This window comes from Caenorhabditis remanei, chromosome X (assembly GCF_010183535.1).
Source record: "Caenorhabditis remanei strain PX506 chromosome X, whole genome shotgun sequence".
Taxonomy (NCBI): domain Eukaryota; kingdom Metazoa; phylum Nematoda; class Chromadorea; order Rhabditida; family Rhabditidae; genus Caenorhabditis; species Caenorhabditis remanei.
In genome coordinates this window covers 7,228,271-7,243,525 of record NC_071333.1, presented here as the reverse complement: position 1 = coordinate 7,243,525, position 15,255 = coordinate 7,228,271, and the positions used below count along the sequence as shown (strand labels likewise).

General features: G+C 37.6%; 1 protein-coding gene across 1 annotated transcript; it reads right to left on the bottom strand.

Moving 5' to 3' along the window:
- Positions 1-797: 797 nt before the first annotated feature.
- Positions 798-2,357, bottom strand: GCK72_023382 (uncharacterized protein; the record flags this gene model as incomplete). The annotated part of the gene is made up of 8 exons (XM_003106598.2): positions 798-935; positions 986-1,176; positions 1,223-1,410; positions 1,466-1,808; positions 1,858-1,896; positions 1,943-2,107; positions 2,164-2,217; positions 2,267-2,357. The coding sequence occupies 8 exons, from the start codon at positions 2,355-2,357 to the stop codon at positions 798-800; spliced, it is 1,209 nt and encodes a 402-aa protein (XP_003106646.2).
- Between the last annotated feature and the right edge of the window lie 12,898 nt (positions 2,358-15,255).

Sequence of the window (15,255 nt, the reverse complement as noted above, 5' to 3'; positions counted from 1 at the left end):
TAAAAGAAATTAATCAAATTTCGCCACTCCCATTGTCTTTTTTTGAAAATTTATTGAGAGAGTATTTTATTAATTAGTGAGAAAAAATGATGCAGTTGGTTTGAACAAGAAGAAAAAAAACGAATAGTTCAGAGAAACATGGAACAACTTTTGAAAACAGCAAAATATTAATTTCATGAAAAAATTGTCTTGAGACAATCTGATTGATCCTTTTGGATGCTGGCAGCGTCTTCACAACTCATTTTGAATCGAATTGCAAATTGTCAAGTGGCCGAAGGATGGACAGTGGTGCATTCGGATCCAAAAAGTTCTGAAAATACGAAAACAAGTTTAGTCCCAACGTCAGTTGGCAATGTTTTGCATTTAGTTCATACATACCACCTGACTATTACTATATCATAGCACATGCCAATGCCCTCTTTTGTTCGTCCTCACATTTTGTTAGGACCATTGCGCTTTGGGAAATGAAACGCCTTCTTGAACAAACTGAACAGCAGTCATTGATACCACAACATAGTATTAGTCTAAAAGCAATTGGACTCTTGATAAAAAACAATCATTCACTTCTATAGAGGATTTCAAACAAACACACATATTTTAGCCAATTTCCAGATTAATACCATATATTTTCATTTTACAGTAAAAAAATCATACCAAAACATTTTTAAAAAATCGAAAAACGGATACTTTTTATTTTGAAAGAATAAACATATGTCATTTCATCGAAATTTACAAATACGAGCAATAACTTTGCTCTTCCCATAACAAATAATTTAATTGTCAGTTGCATAGTACCATTAGCATAATTTACAACTCTTTCCGCAGAACTTCAGTTTTTGTCTAGTCGTGTATAAAGAGCTCTCACAGAATCCCTCGGCAGCCCACTCTTCACAATCGGAACGACGATCCCTGCAGTCGTGGATTTCACTTGGTGTCTGTGAAAGAAAAGATTTTAGTACGAATCGAGAACCTAACGATCACTAACAATGTTGACCAAGTGACATCTCGCACATGTTTTTGCACAGTTATTAGTCATAAACTGCCGGTATCCTTTTCTGTCACAAAGGTGTGTAAGACATCCGGCCAAAGTGTCAGTGCAGTTAATTTGAGGTGTCAGAATACAACATTGGCCTTCAACACAACCATGACCTTCCGGGCACTTGTTTGCAATACATTCTGTATATTTGAATATTTGAGTGACAAGTGATAATATAGAATTTACCTCCAATCGGCGCTCCCACTGGACACACAAAATGAGGTTCCGTCACTTCTTCAACGATGGGTGTCTGAGTGTCAATTTCAGTAATTTCTTCCTCTGTGGTGGTTGTGATTTCTTCGCTAGTTGTTGTTGGTGGTTCAGTGGTAGTGCTGGTAGTTGTAGTTCTAGCGGTTGTTTTTGGACGTTTCGATCTGTGAGATGTTAGATAGATAAAAGATGTAATATGTAAATATAATTTTAACTTACTTGACCCTCTTTAACTTTCTCTTGTATTCAGATGTAGTCGATGGCTCAGTGGTAGCTGTTGTGGTAGTAGTTGTGGTTGTCGTTGATATTGGTGTAGTTGTCTCCTCCTCTTCTTCTAACTCTGAGTCCTCTTCATCGACAATTTCCTTCTGATAAATATCAACTTGTTTTTCCAAACAACAATTCTCGCTCACATCCGGAGCAAACGTTGAGTTACGCTCTTCCATTTCTTCCTCACTTTCCTTCATTTTCTTCTTTGCCTCGTTTTCAGAACTCTCATCTGGAGCAACTGTGATAAGACTAATTGGAGATGACTTCATGGGAACCTCTTCCTCTTTTCTAGCTGTAACATAAATCGGATGTTCAAGGGATTTCGAGCAAACGAAACTCACATTTTAATGACCATTTTTTGAGTCCAACAGTCTCAGAATCTGTAAAACCCCACTGAAAGAAGAAGCAAAAAATTGTTTTCCTTACCACAACACAATCCAGCACTACAATGATACCCTAAAGGACAGGAATTGGAAATGCACTCTCCGATAGACTTTCCACCATTTGGACAGGCAGGATACTCAGAGGTTTCTTCAGCTTCTACCTCGACCATATCCAATGGATTATTTGAATTTGATTTTTTGTTTTTACCTTAGAAAATGTTTTTTTTTAATTGTTAGAATTTTATTCTAAAAACAATTACTTACAACAATAGGAATTGATACATTCTGAACCAGCGGGGCATAAACCGACGAGGCAAGCTGAAATGTATGGAATAAGTAAAAACTCAAGTTTTCTAAAGAACCAAACCTCCAATTGATTGTCTTCTTCCTGGACATACGTCAAAAAATCTTGCAGACACTATAACCGTGAGAACTACAAAGAGGTAGCATAATCTCATAATTCCCTGGAAATTAAAAACTAATGTTATCTTGCAGTCCGTTAGATTTGTAGGAGAATGAAAATGAACGGCGAAAGAGCGGGAGAACACCAGAACCAAGGTATTTATACAGACACAGTGAACAAGCATTGTTAGTTCATGTAAATTAGAGGGACTGCTGCGTGATCTACATTTGAATATCAATCACCAGCTGACCTGACAACTCTTATTTGCCTATGGTCCCAGGAATTTCAGTTCTAGAGACTGATGACCAAATAAAGAAGCAATCAAACAGAGGGTAGATGAGAGAAAATGAGTGAATGGCTCTCCGCCCTGCCTCGAATGTGCTCCTCTCCATAAACTCATCCCGAATCTGTCCATGTTGACGAAAGTACTCGAAAGGTGCGAGAACAGGGGGGCTCACGCGTCGTCACAACAGAAAACTGTTCGGATAGAGGCGTGAATTAAGAGGAGAAGTGGTGGTCAGAGATGTGCACTTGGTTGAGACGGTGTTACATGTTGAAGTGCATAGTGTGAATATTATGTCTGTTTTTGAAACAAACTCATAAGTTGTCTACCCAAAATAACAGCGCTAAACTATGAGATATAGAGAAATGAAACAAAAAACTGAAGATCGGGACAGTGGGAAAGAGCAAAGAAAATAGACCGGTTATTTGTGGCAAAACTATTGGACAAAGGGCAGATCTGGTCAGAGCGGCGGAAAATAGACACCCCGAGAAGTGATTGAGATATTTCAAGTGGGTGTTTGGATGCTCATAATTAACGACTTATTTAACAGAGAAAGGATTATTCTGGGTTTGAGAATACAGAAGCAGATGAACGAAGATTTGAATTTTTGGGCAATCTGAATGACAGTAAACGTGATCACAATATTTTAATAGAAAACTCTGATTGTTAAATATTCCCGATAGACTTATTTTATCTCTGTTCAGCAAATAAATAGCAGTTTTCAGTGTTCTAGCATCCTTCCATGTGTGGTATGCCATCAATTAGTGTCAACCAAAACACCATTCAAAGTCACCCGTGATTTTTCCATCTTTTTAGTAATTTATTTAACAACTTACCACGCAAACACCAACATCTCTAAAATACATTAGAGAAATTCTAGCAGCAGGACATATAGAAACAAACTATAACGACAAACGCGTAACTCATCTAAAAATCTCCAATTATTCGACTGCGATCCATTTATCTCTATCACCCAGAGTTACCCACCAAACTCCGTGGTTTTGTCCGTTTCCTTGCAATCACTAGTCCCTGAATCCTATTTTCAATTTTTCCATTTTTCAACAAATGACTCAACGATATCATAAGAGAAAAAGAAGATCTGAAAAATTGTTCCCGCACTGACAGTAAAGAAGTGAGTGATTCATTTTTGTTATTAAACAAAAAAAGTTGCTCAATAGAAAGTAGACAGGACATGTGTACTTTGACAGGTGGTCGGCACATGCACTCCAAAAATTAAAATTTCTTTAAATGTTTCGATTTCTTATTTCGAAAGAAGAAATGTCTAGAAATTCAGTAATTTTGTACGCAGTTTTTTTTTTTTTTAGCGAAGGCTCGATTAAATTTGTCTCATGTACTTGATGTTTCTGTTCAAAACTAACAATGACTCAGATAAAGTTAAAAACGTGTTGTAAACGAAAACTTTATGTTTTTGCTTTTTTTTACTTTTTTGTTTAAATAAATCATACTTCTATCCAATTGCACAATCTTGTCATACAGAGTCTCAGAACTTGCTTAACACTATTACGACAAAAACTATGTTTTGCTTTTCTATCTAACTCTCCCTTAAAACGTTGTTCTGTCCACATACGTAGCATTCAGACAACACAAACTGTATTTCTCCCTCCATTTCAATCTTCTGTTTCAGTGTTAGTGGTTAGTCATTCCAATTTAGAAAATTTCTCATGGGAAGTTTTTCTTTTAAATTTTGTACAATGCAACTGTTTTATTTGTAGAAAAAAATGACCGGAACTTTCACTAACTAGTCTGTTCACCTTTTCGATTTCATCATTTTTCTGTCTATTTATTTAGAACATTCATTATTTTCCTGCAGAACACAGTGTATAATTAGACAGAGCTCCTGCAATTTTGAATTCTCTAGAGACCTACACTCCATGACCTCTCATTTCTTGACTTATTGGTATTCTCTCTTTTTCGAACAAAAATAAAATGAAAAATGGAATTTCGTTCCTCGTTTCACTCTCCATCGGCAATTCTCAACATGAATGTTTCCAGTAAAATTCATTCGTTCATGCCTGTCTGTCACATTTTTCCGAAACCTCTATGTAGATACAAATCACTAATACCATTCACGTACCGTATATGAATCGGGTTCCCTATTATGCATTTCATTGTCCTCGTTTGATTTTATGAGTAGCACGGTCAAAAACCGATTGTTCCTTTGAAATTTCGGGAAAAGTGAAATGGTCGGTCGATTGTGATCATACTTTCGATTCCAGGTAGTTTTGATTTTATCTTTCATCAATTTAATAGTTTCACTCTATAGAAGTTTAGTCTTGTGATACATGTTGGACGATGGTCAGTACTCAATTGTTCCCTACTTCTTATATTAGCAAACACAACCTCTTTGAAGACCGCCAGTATAGCAACCAACCAAACATCGTGTAATCTTCTTGTTCGAATTTCCATGTATGGCCCGTTTTCAACAGCCATTCAGTGATAAACTGTTTGGCAACAACTTGCTCGTTTGTCCAAAACATCGTGACCGTACAAATCAGCTAATAAACGATCTAATCCGTTGCTCAAATTTTCGGCGGCGCGCTCGCTCTTGGAGAACGTTTCTCCAATCGAAAGTGCTGTCAGGCTGTTCGTTTCTTTCTTCTGCCTTCTTCTTCTTCTTTTTTCTAGCTTTTCCTCTCCTTTTTATTCAACCCTTGCACAATTATTTATTTCTGTTTATCGATCATACTAATACTTTCCAACCTTTGCAAGCAATTTTTCATCCGCTACTGCGATTATACAACCTCATAAATTGTACCCCTTTCCTAGAGCTTTCCTACCCTTTTCCTTCTGAATTGAGGTCCCGCCTATTTTTTTTTCGAATAAAGACAAAAGAATTGAACTAAATAACGTCAAAGGATCGAGAATTCAGGAAAAAGCAGAGGCTGAAACTGGAAAATTGGAAAAAAGGCGGGAAAAGAGAAAAAAGAACCCAAAAGGAGCAGTCTTTCAGTTTTAACGAGTGCCGATGATGCTCCTTGAAACCAAGACAAGCCTATCCTCTGTGCACCGCCAACAATGCTCATCCAATATTCTCGACATGCGATTGTTAAGAAATTTATGAGTATCTTCTGTGACTTGTCCTCTCAAATGGACATAAAACTCGAATTGTGCATATGGTACCATGCATATAGAAGGAGCCGCTCCGCCGGACGCCCACCGAGAGTCCCAGCTTGGAGCTCCCGGCTCCCCCAAGCTGTCCTTTTGAGAAAGATCACGAACCCTTCTCGTTCCCCCTTCCTTCCAATGTCTTCTAGACGCAAAGAAGCAATTAGTGGGAGTCAGAGACATAGTCGTCGCTCTCATTGGGCTACTGATCTTCCTTGTTTCCCATTCGACCAGACATTTTTTCGCGGCGCCCTATCTTTCGACTCTCTTGTTTCATTCCATTTTTGGGTTTATCCCGGATGGTGTGCAACCACAAAATTAGGTTTTTTTGGGAGAGGACACCCCACTTCTTCTATTTTGCAGCTCCCTAGGAAGGTCGTCTTCCCTATTCATCAAAAAAGCTGACAGAAGCGTCTCGGAAATTGGAAAAATTTCGCAATTCCCTCATTTTTGTCTTATTTGGTGATGGTGACTGGTGGGGCAAAAGGAGGATCACATCAAATCACATTAAATTGAGCAAGAACTGAAATTAATTTATTTTTTTCTTTCATTCTCTTTGTCTTTGATTAGAATTTCAATTTTCTCAAAAATTATTCGTTATTACGTGCTCAGAAAAATTCAGCTACAGTAATCCTAATGGGAATAATTGCTATCCTCCTGTGTCACTATTACTTATCATTCTTCAAAACCAGGTATACCAAAAACGAATATTCTTCCGATTCCAATAGACCGCTTCCTATAAATTCAACTTTAGGATGATAGTCAACCTTTTACAATTATTCACACATGATTGCTCCACTGATTTCACTTTCCGAAATTTCTGGTTTTTTCTTGAATAAATTGCATACTTATGTTTTGGGAGTGCCATCTGTCATCAGAGACAACACCGCTGTCAGCGACCCAACCCTGAACTCGAAACTCTTTTTCCCATTTCTCGTTTTCCATTTCTCCCGGGTTTCTACTCGCATTCCTCTTGTCCTTTCTTTTCAAGTCATCGTTCTTTTGCACTGCAAAAAGAACCACCGCTCCATCAGTGGTGGGTGTGTATATGTGTCTTTTTCACTCTTCCTTTCCCCTCCAATCCTTCTCTTGATCGAATTCGATGATGGTACTTATTTATGTATATGAAATGAATTTTTTCGGCCTAGACTGACGATTCCGGGAGCCGAGCAGTATTCGGAGCAAGTTGAGCATCAAGCTTCATTCCCTTCTCTCACTTCTCACACTTTCTCCCCAACAACTATGACCGTCTATTTCCTGCCAGATGAGAAGGGCGCCATCCAGGTAACATTTCCCATTCATACATCCATTCTGAAACTTCTACACATCCCGCCATATGAATCAAATCAGCTTGCTGCTCCATCTCTGTCCCCTAATCTTGTTTGGTGGTTTGTCTCTGCCAGTTGTTTAGCACCAGTTTGTGTTTTCAACGCACCAGTTTTGCACCCCATAACCGTTCCAGATAAAAGCTTTCCCTCAGCCGATCTACCAAATGTTGTTCTCTTTCTTTTCACTTCTAGACCTCTTCATTCCCATTTGTGTCACACTTTTTGCCTCATGACTAACAAGTAACATAAAGTCCTCCTGTCTTTCTTCATCTATTCGTGCGATGACACAACGTCTTCATGTGACGGTGACAACAAAAAAACAGTACTATTTTTGTATTTTTTTTTTGAATATTATTTTTCAAAAAACGAAAAAGAATGCGTGTACAAAGAATTGAAAAACGAGAAAATTGTCGGACAGGCATTGTTGCATCAAACAGTATTCCATTATATCTCAGTAGCAAAGGCTACTGAGTACATGAATAGAATAAATGAATACATAATCAAAACGTCAACCGAAAAACCGATTATGCAACAGATGTCGTTGTTTCTAGAAACGACGACATTTAGACAAGATGTAGGGTGAATTTTGAAAGAGGTGTTCACAATTTTTCGAAATGTTTGAATGGGTTTAGGAGCAATTAATCATGTATAGGAAATAGAGAATCGAAATCTTAGGAGTGAAATTTAAGGGAGTTCCAAAAAAAAAAGTATTCAGACAGTACCAGATTCGCCTATTCATGATAATTGATGATTGAGGCTTATTAGACAGTATAAAAGTATGCAATTATTTTGAAAAACCAGGCGTTTAGATTTTTTCATCTTTAGTACAACAAGTACTGTAATAGTTTAATACAACTTTTTTCTACAGTTATAAAGAAATGTTTTCCTACAATATCCGAAGTTTTAAATGCAACTGTAGAGGCCCACATACTTCTGTTCTTGTTCCGTTACTCTTCGAATAAAATTTATTCAGTTTTTCATGAACTTCACTATTCTTTCATTTTAATAGCCATGTATTTTTCTGATTTTCTCAACTTGACCCCCCGTACGAAATTTTCTAGCAATTCGCTCCCTGTAAGGTTCATTTTGCTGATTTTTGGCGGAGTGAAGAGAAGTGTATCTCATGCTTCAGAAGAAGGGTCATAGCCGCTCTTTCATGTAAATGAGCTGTTCAATGGGCCTCGACCCCCTTCAAGTGGTATGGCTATTAAGACACCAATTGTGCCTACAGTCATCTCTTCCTCATCTTTTTGTGAGAAGATCCCTTTTTGTGGCATCCGCCGACGTCTCCAGGGACAGACGGTTGACAGATGGCGCTGTATCATCATCTGAATTGATGAGGGTCATCGTTCGAGACGTGGTGGCTTCTGGATGTTCCCTTTCTCAAGAACCCATTGATACAGTTGAACATGGATCGTTAATTTTTACGATCATCTTTCGAATCCACTATTCAGAAAAAGCTACGAAGAGAATAGGATAGTAGAAGCATCATGGGCAAACCATAAAGTGCCTTTTTCATAGGTTTTGCGTATACAGAAACATATAACTATGCAATTTTCTATGTTTCCGAGAGTAGATTGTGTTTGACAAAAACGGGAAAGAAGAGAACAGATATTAAATTTGGGCAAACTGGACAAATATTGATTTATTTTTGGAAACTGAGACTTTGATTTTTTCCATATGGAACAATAGAAGGTTAGAGTTGCGAAAATATACCTTTTCATTTTATAATTCGCTTATTACTACTATTTTTGCATGATTTTCTTGCAAGTTTCTGAAATTTTTAAAAATTTGAAAGTTGTTTCAAAATTTCGCAACTCATGTTTTCAGGCAGTACCACAACACTTGTTACCGTTCCATATGGCATCGTCACAGCAGTTCCAACCACAGCAGCAACAGCAGTTTTTCACAAATGATGGAATACCAGTGGCTCAGATGTCTTATAGGTAAGCCGTCAGGGGTTTAGCGTTTCAGTTGGGAGAAACAGTTGAGTTGATGCATGACTCACTAATTGAAGAAAAATTTTTTGCTCTTAAACTATTCTTCTGGTACTAACTCAAGTTCTTTTGATTTCAAGAACAAATTTCAAATGTTTTTTTTGCTCTCAGTCTTTGCTTCGATTTGAAATAGCTTTTCTCCGGCAGTCAAATTGTTTATTCTGATTCTGTACCACTTACTCTTCTTCATTTTGTTCTTTCTTTTCCATTTTCTTTTCCTGCCAGAAACCAATGAAATTGAGATGTAAACAATTCGGAAGCCATTCATCATTATTTCGCGCACGAAAGTGCTTGGAGTTGCGGCAATAATCGAAAAGAGATTCAGGCCCGTCATGAGCTTCTACCTATCCTGTTGTGGGTAGAACGAAGAATAGGGGATAGGAGGAGAAATAATGTCGGCTCAAAGAGGAAAAAGAAGAGAAAAAGCACATTTTTCACGTGTCGTGGAGTGCGGCGGCGACGAATGGATTGCTAGGTCCCGGTGTATATAACAATTACATATAATTGTTGGTAGGGGTGCCCAGGCCCGCAACGAGCCCACACCACCAAACTGAACGGTCCCTCCGATTCTTTACATTCGATCAGTTCCCCACAAACCGCTTCTTCTTTTTCAATCTATTCCGGTCAGTGTGTATGTGTGCTCCCTACCAATTTCGGTCCCTATTGTCCACTGAGAGTCCGTTTCCGTACTCGCCAGCTCGTCGCCTTGTACAAAATGGAAACATTGCAAAGGAAGGAGGAGAAGGATAGGGGGCAACATTAATCGAATAATGACCTTCCTTCCAAACGGATGGTAATCAATCCAAATTGAGTTTCTTTTCTGTGTTGTTTCGCTCGTGTGCGTGCAGCATAGTGGTGGTGGCTCTAATTTAGGAAACAATACACCAAACTGAGTCTTTTGTTGGCGGCACTCGTTCTGGATTAGAAACGTCATAGGAAGCGCTCAAGTTTAAAAGAACGAAAAATAAAAAGATGCGAGGACACTGTTATGGATGCAGATGAAGATCTGCAAAACGAGGGATTCTAGCTTTATCAGGTTTTAAAACTTTTATAAGATAATCTAAGGTATACTGTATTCACCAAAATTTTCGAATTATATTCCGTGTGGTTTTCAAAAACACAACTTCTGTTTTGAACCGGCACATTTTGAAAGATGCCCTATCCTCTAAATCAATTTATCATTCGGAAGATTTATCTGACACCTCATTCTTTTCCTATCCCAATCGAATGTTATTTTTGTGGCTCTACATCAGTTTGTGCATCTTTTTCTTCGGGACGAAAAGAAAAGTCCACTCTCTTCGGTCCCGACCATTCATCAATCTGCTCGTTTTTTGCACCTTTTTCCATCCCATTCAACGTGAGTTTGGAACGAGATCTAGAGAAGAAAGAGGCTGTACATTGGTCCCGCTTTGTGTGTTTGAGCTTGTGTAACGAATAGTAGTACATTAGGATCACAACTCAATTTATAAACTGCTTTCTGTATCCGAGATGACTAATGACAAACTAGTTGCCCTCTTACCATCAAATGCCTAATGAACCAAAACGTTTTGTTGCGGGGTGGTCTGGACCCATCATCTCATTTTCCAAAGGGGTTCCGATGACAACGAGAATTGAACTTTTCAAAAAGCTGTCAGAACTTGGGGAGCACTCCTCAACTGATTTCTTACACATGACGAGCATCTCCGGAGCCGCGCTTATTACATCTTTTAAACAATGAATTGTTTGATGGCAAAAGGTGAGATGAAGAACTAACCGAACTCCAAAGCCCATTAGTGCTTCTTGTCAATCATTTCTCAGTTTTTTCTCTTGAAGGCTCAGACATTTTTTCTTTTTTGTTTTATTCTGTTGTAAGAATTTTGAGACGATTTCTACCTAGGATTAAAAAATGAAACTGGATATTTTAAAAAATCTAAGAAAACAAAAGTTGAATGTAAAACAGACCCATAGAGAAACAGATCAACCAAACCCTAACCTACAGTGAGAAAAAACGTGTTGTATAAGTCATTCATGATCATTACACCACGTCTTTTCCCTTTTGCCTCATCTTACATTTGAGACGGTCAGCGTTACTATACTGAATAACAAACAAACAACACATCGAATACAATATCTTTTACTGCATCGGTAGAAATTCAGATGGAATGGGTAGAATGAGGGGAAAACGTGCGCGGCTGGATGAATGGCATCGGACCGTCTTCTCCGTTGTTTTCGTTGCGCAATGGCGCCGCGCCCTCCCCCTTCCGATTCATGGTTTTGCATCTGATTGTTGAAGGTCGTTTTTCGTTTTCGCCTCAACGTCTCGCTGAATTAAGAGGCCGTCAATGAGAAAAAGTATGTTCAACACTTGATTTCAACAATTGTTGTTTCGCTCGTCAAGAAACAAAACCGAAACCATGATGGCTTCCATAGCATTTCCATGACCCCCTTTCCAGCTCCCAGCGGAGCGTTCTTTAAGCAACATACGCTCATTCTACTTGTCCTCTCTTAATGACGTTTAGAATATAAATGATCCTTTCTTCGACCACCTCCTCAACCATTTATTCCGATTCTGTTTGCCACTTGCATTCCTCCACCATATGGCTTGGACTATATGTTGAAATTGAAAATAGGCTCGAGATTCTTTTTTCATTTTCTTTCTCTATATTATTTTTTGTTTGTCTCTTTTCTTTTAATCTCATTACTCTTTTCTTTTTGTCAATGAGTAGAGTAGATCGCCGTTCCAAGCACTCAATTTCAATGTCAATAAAAAAAGGTGATAAGAAAAGTTGAGGGGCGTTAGTGTAGTGATGTAGCGTTGTTTGGCTTGAAAACAATTTTTATGATGCTTAGTCAAATTGAATTTCCTTTTTTCCGTATAATTTTCTTTAGATTTATAATTTTCAGAATAAGTTTCTGAGAGAATCAGTTTTAATTAATTCAACATTATCAGAAAAAAACTCTAATAGTGAAAAAACGTCGAGTACAATAAGCAAGCGAAAAAAAAAACAATAGTTCTTACATTCGAAGAAATTCCAACAAAAAAAAGAAAAGAAACAAAGCATCCGTCACAGTCTTAATAGTTGCCAATACCACGCTCTTCAGTCAATTTTCTTTCTTTCTTTTTCGTAATGAACTATAGACGAATGAACAGAAGGAGGTAGGTGGTGAGGAGGAAATAGATAATGTAGAATCAAGAGGTGAAGTAGAGAACCAAACATAGTCGCATCATCGAATTCAACAATAGATATCTATCCACCTCTTTTTACCCCCAACGTCTCTATTCATTTTCAACGATCATCACTTTCAACCACTTGTATGTGTTTCGTGATTGACTTATTTGACTGACACATTCAAACAACCGTGTCTTCTTAAAACAATGCCAAATCGTTATTATTGTACGGTATCCAGGAGACGAACGAGGCAAACTGTTTCTAGAAGAAGGTATGTCTGGTTCAGTTTATTTATTCATAGTTTCTAGTGTTAGTGCCCACAAGCTAAACCAAACGTCTCGGTTTTTTCTGCCTCCCTCCTAATTGCTTCTGTGTAATTTCTTCCGTCCCACTCAATTGATTCCATATGGCTCTTAGTTCTTTTTCAATTCGTTTTAAATTTTTCAAAAATTTCGGATGTTCTTTCTCTTTTTCTTGTGAAAACTAATTTGTTTTGTTTTTCTTTCACATTTTTTCTGGTTTTTTTCTTTGTTGTTCAAATCGTAGACAAAAAACCGTTCCGTCTTCGCTCATCCTTCTTACCAGAAAGAATCTTCGCCTCTTTCCCTACTCCGTCGGTCGCTTTTCTATCATCTGTGATTCTACACATTCATCCTCATGGCGGTATTTGCATTAAGTATTACTGGCCGTCAGACTCGCCCCCGATTTTCAACAGCAGAACCATGTATACCATGCAATACGCCTCATGGCACCTTTTTCACATATGTCTTGTAGTTAACAATTTCGATTGCGAATTTGTGGTTCAATTTTGAATTAGTGTTATTTGGTTGATTTTGTAGTAATTCACAGTTTTCGATCTGAAAGTTATGTCAATAGTTATAACAACGATTACGTTTTGCGACGGTGTTTGCGGACTAAATAATCATTGTTCAAAAAATTAAGAAAGAACTGAAAATAAAGTTGAAATTCACCAATAGCTTAGACCGGTAGTGTGCTGCTTCTATCGCTTATCAAATTGTTTTACGACCTTGTAACTCAAAAATTTTGAAACTTATTAATGCGAAAATTGAATTTAAAATGTTAAAACTTTAGACAGTTATCTTGATATATTCATCATACGCGTTTTTACGAGTCTCACTTTCAAGTTTTACCCTCTAGCATCTTCCACCTAAGTATGATTACTTCCTTTAAACAAATTGGAAATAATTTTATGGATTTTTTCTCGTTTCAAAAGTAAGAAAGTACATCATTAATTAAGTTTATCAGTTTTCTACTCTAATGAAAATAGCTTTGATTTCAAGATTTTTCATTTCAGAAATTTCGAAACAATTTCATTGAACTGTTTCTTGTGGATGGTCGGCTCAATGCAAGCATTTTGTAAAACTATGTCTTCTAGGTGCTTGATTGAATTTGGTTCACTTTATCACAGTAAAACTGAAAACTTTTTTGTGTTTACACTCACCAGTTTCTTTCAACGGTATGCTTTTTCCAACATTCAGCAGTTACCAGCACCTAGCTGAAAACATTGAATAAAAACTGTGTAGCCACATACTTTCTGTGCTTCTCTCACATCTCTCGCATGTCGCAATTCTGTCATTCACTCTGATATATTGACAAATGTTATATGATTGCCTTATCAGGAGGGTAACTTTTTTCTCGTGAAGCTTATACTTTTCTTCTTAAAAATAGAATAAATAAAATCCTAATTTTTTGACTCACATTTTTTCGAATAAATTCTCATATATAAGTGAGCACTATATTTCTAGGCTTATCTCTCTCAAAAACCAAAAAGTTCAATACAGTCTTAGGTCTGAAGACGAAGGTGTGAAATGGATGTGAGGAGGAAGATGGTAGAAGGATTGGATTTCATTTATTTGCTCATGTTTGCGGTCACATTTGTTGCTGTCGGGACAATTATAGTGGGAGGGAGCCTCCGAAGCAGCAAGTTCTTGAGAAATGCGCCAAGTGCTCATCGACATATGAGACTGTGTGTGTGTGTTTATGTGACCTATGAGCACCTCGGTTTTCACACCTTTTACTGTGTTTTTTTCCTCATTTTCTTCTTTTTAGTTTTGATCTGACGTCCACCGTTTCGAGACAAAAACAGACTAATGTTTATTCCATGCATTCTGAATTTTGGCTGACAATAATACGTCTGACATCTCGTTCCCTTCTCTTACAACTCTTAGAGATCTAAAATGCATGAAGGTCTTTGTTTTACCAAACAAAGTGCAAGACTTCTGGTACTGCTTCTCAAGATAGGCTCTGGCTTTAGGAGGCCCCGGGTGACAAATTGACATGCATTGGATCATCACTCACTTCTGCTCCCCCCTACCACTGGTTTCCCGTTGCTCCCATTTTTCCATTTTTTTGTGCTGCCGTTTTCGTTTTTTTCTTCTGTGCTTCGTTCTCAAAGCTCTCAATCTGCAATGAATCACTTCCTGTGGAGAAGAAGAATGGTGAAGGAAGAGGTTGAGCCGTTGGTTTCAGTTTGATAAACATTTGAAACGTTTTTTCTTTCTTGATTTCACAATTTTGGAAGTATCTTTTGCTGCTTTAGTCTCCGGTAACATCTCTTATCAACTGTCGTAATCGGAGAAAGAACGTTTGACCATTTTCATTTGACAAGCCTATCATCGACATCTATTACCTTTTTTCTAGATGACCTAATCAAATTTCTTTTTTCATTCTTTCAAATCATCCAATCAGCATTTTTTGGAATCTTATTACAGTTTAGTGATTTTTTTCTATGATGTTACCGCCAAATTCCTTCCCTTCCGTTCGAGAATGATAACATCAAGAAGGTTATTAAAACAGCGACCAATTACGATGACATGCACTTAAATAAATTTGAATCAGTAGAAGTATCCCAAAGACAAGAAAGCAATTTTCGGTGACTGCCTTTCCCCTCCGAGCAATAATCATAAAACAGAAGGCGGGTGGGCTATAAATCATCAGAGCCTCGCTAGTCCACTTCATTCCTTTTTGGTTTATTGAATCCCATATATTCAATATTTTAGACATCCGCCCTGTGTTGTCTGCTTGTGACATTATACCGTGTCCTTGTATG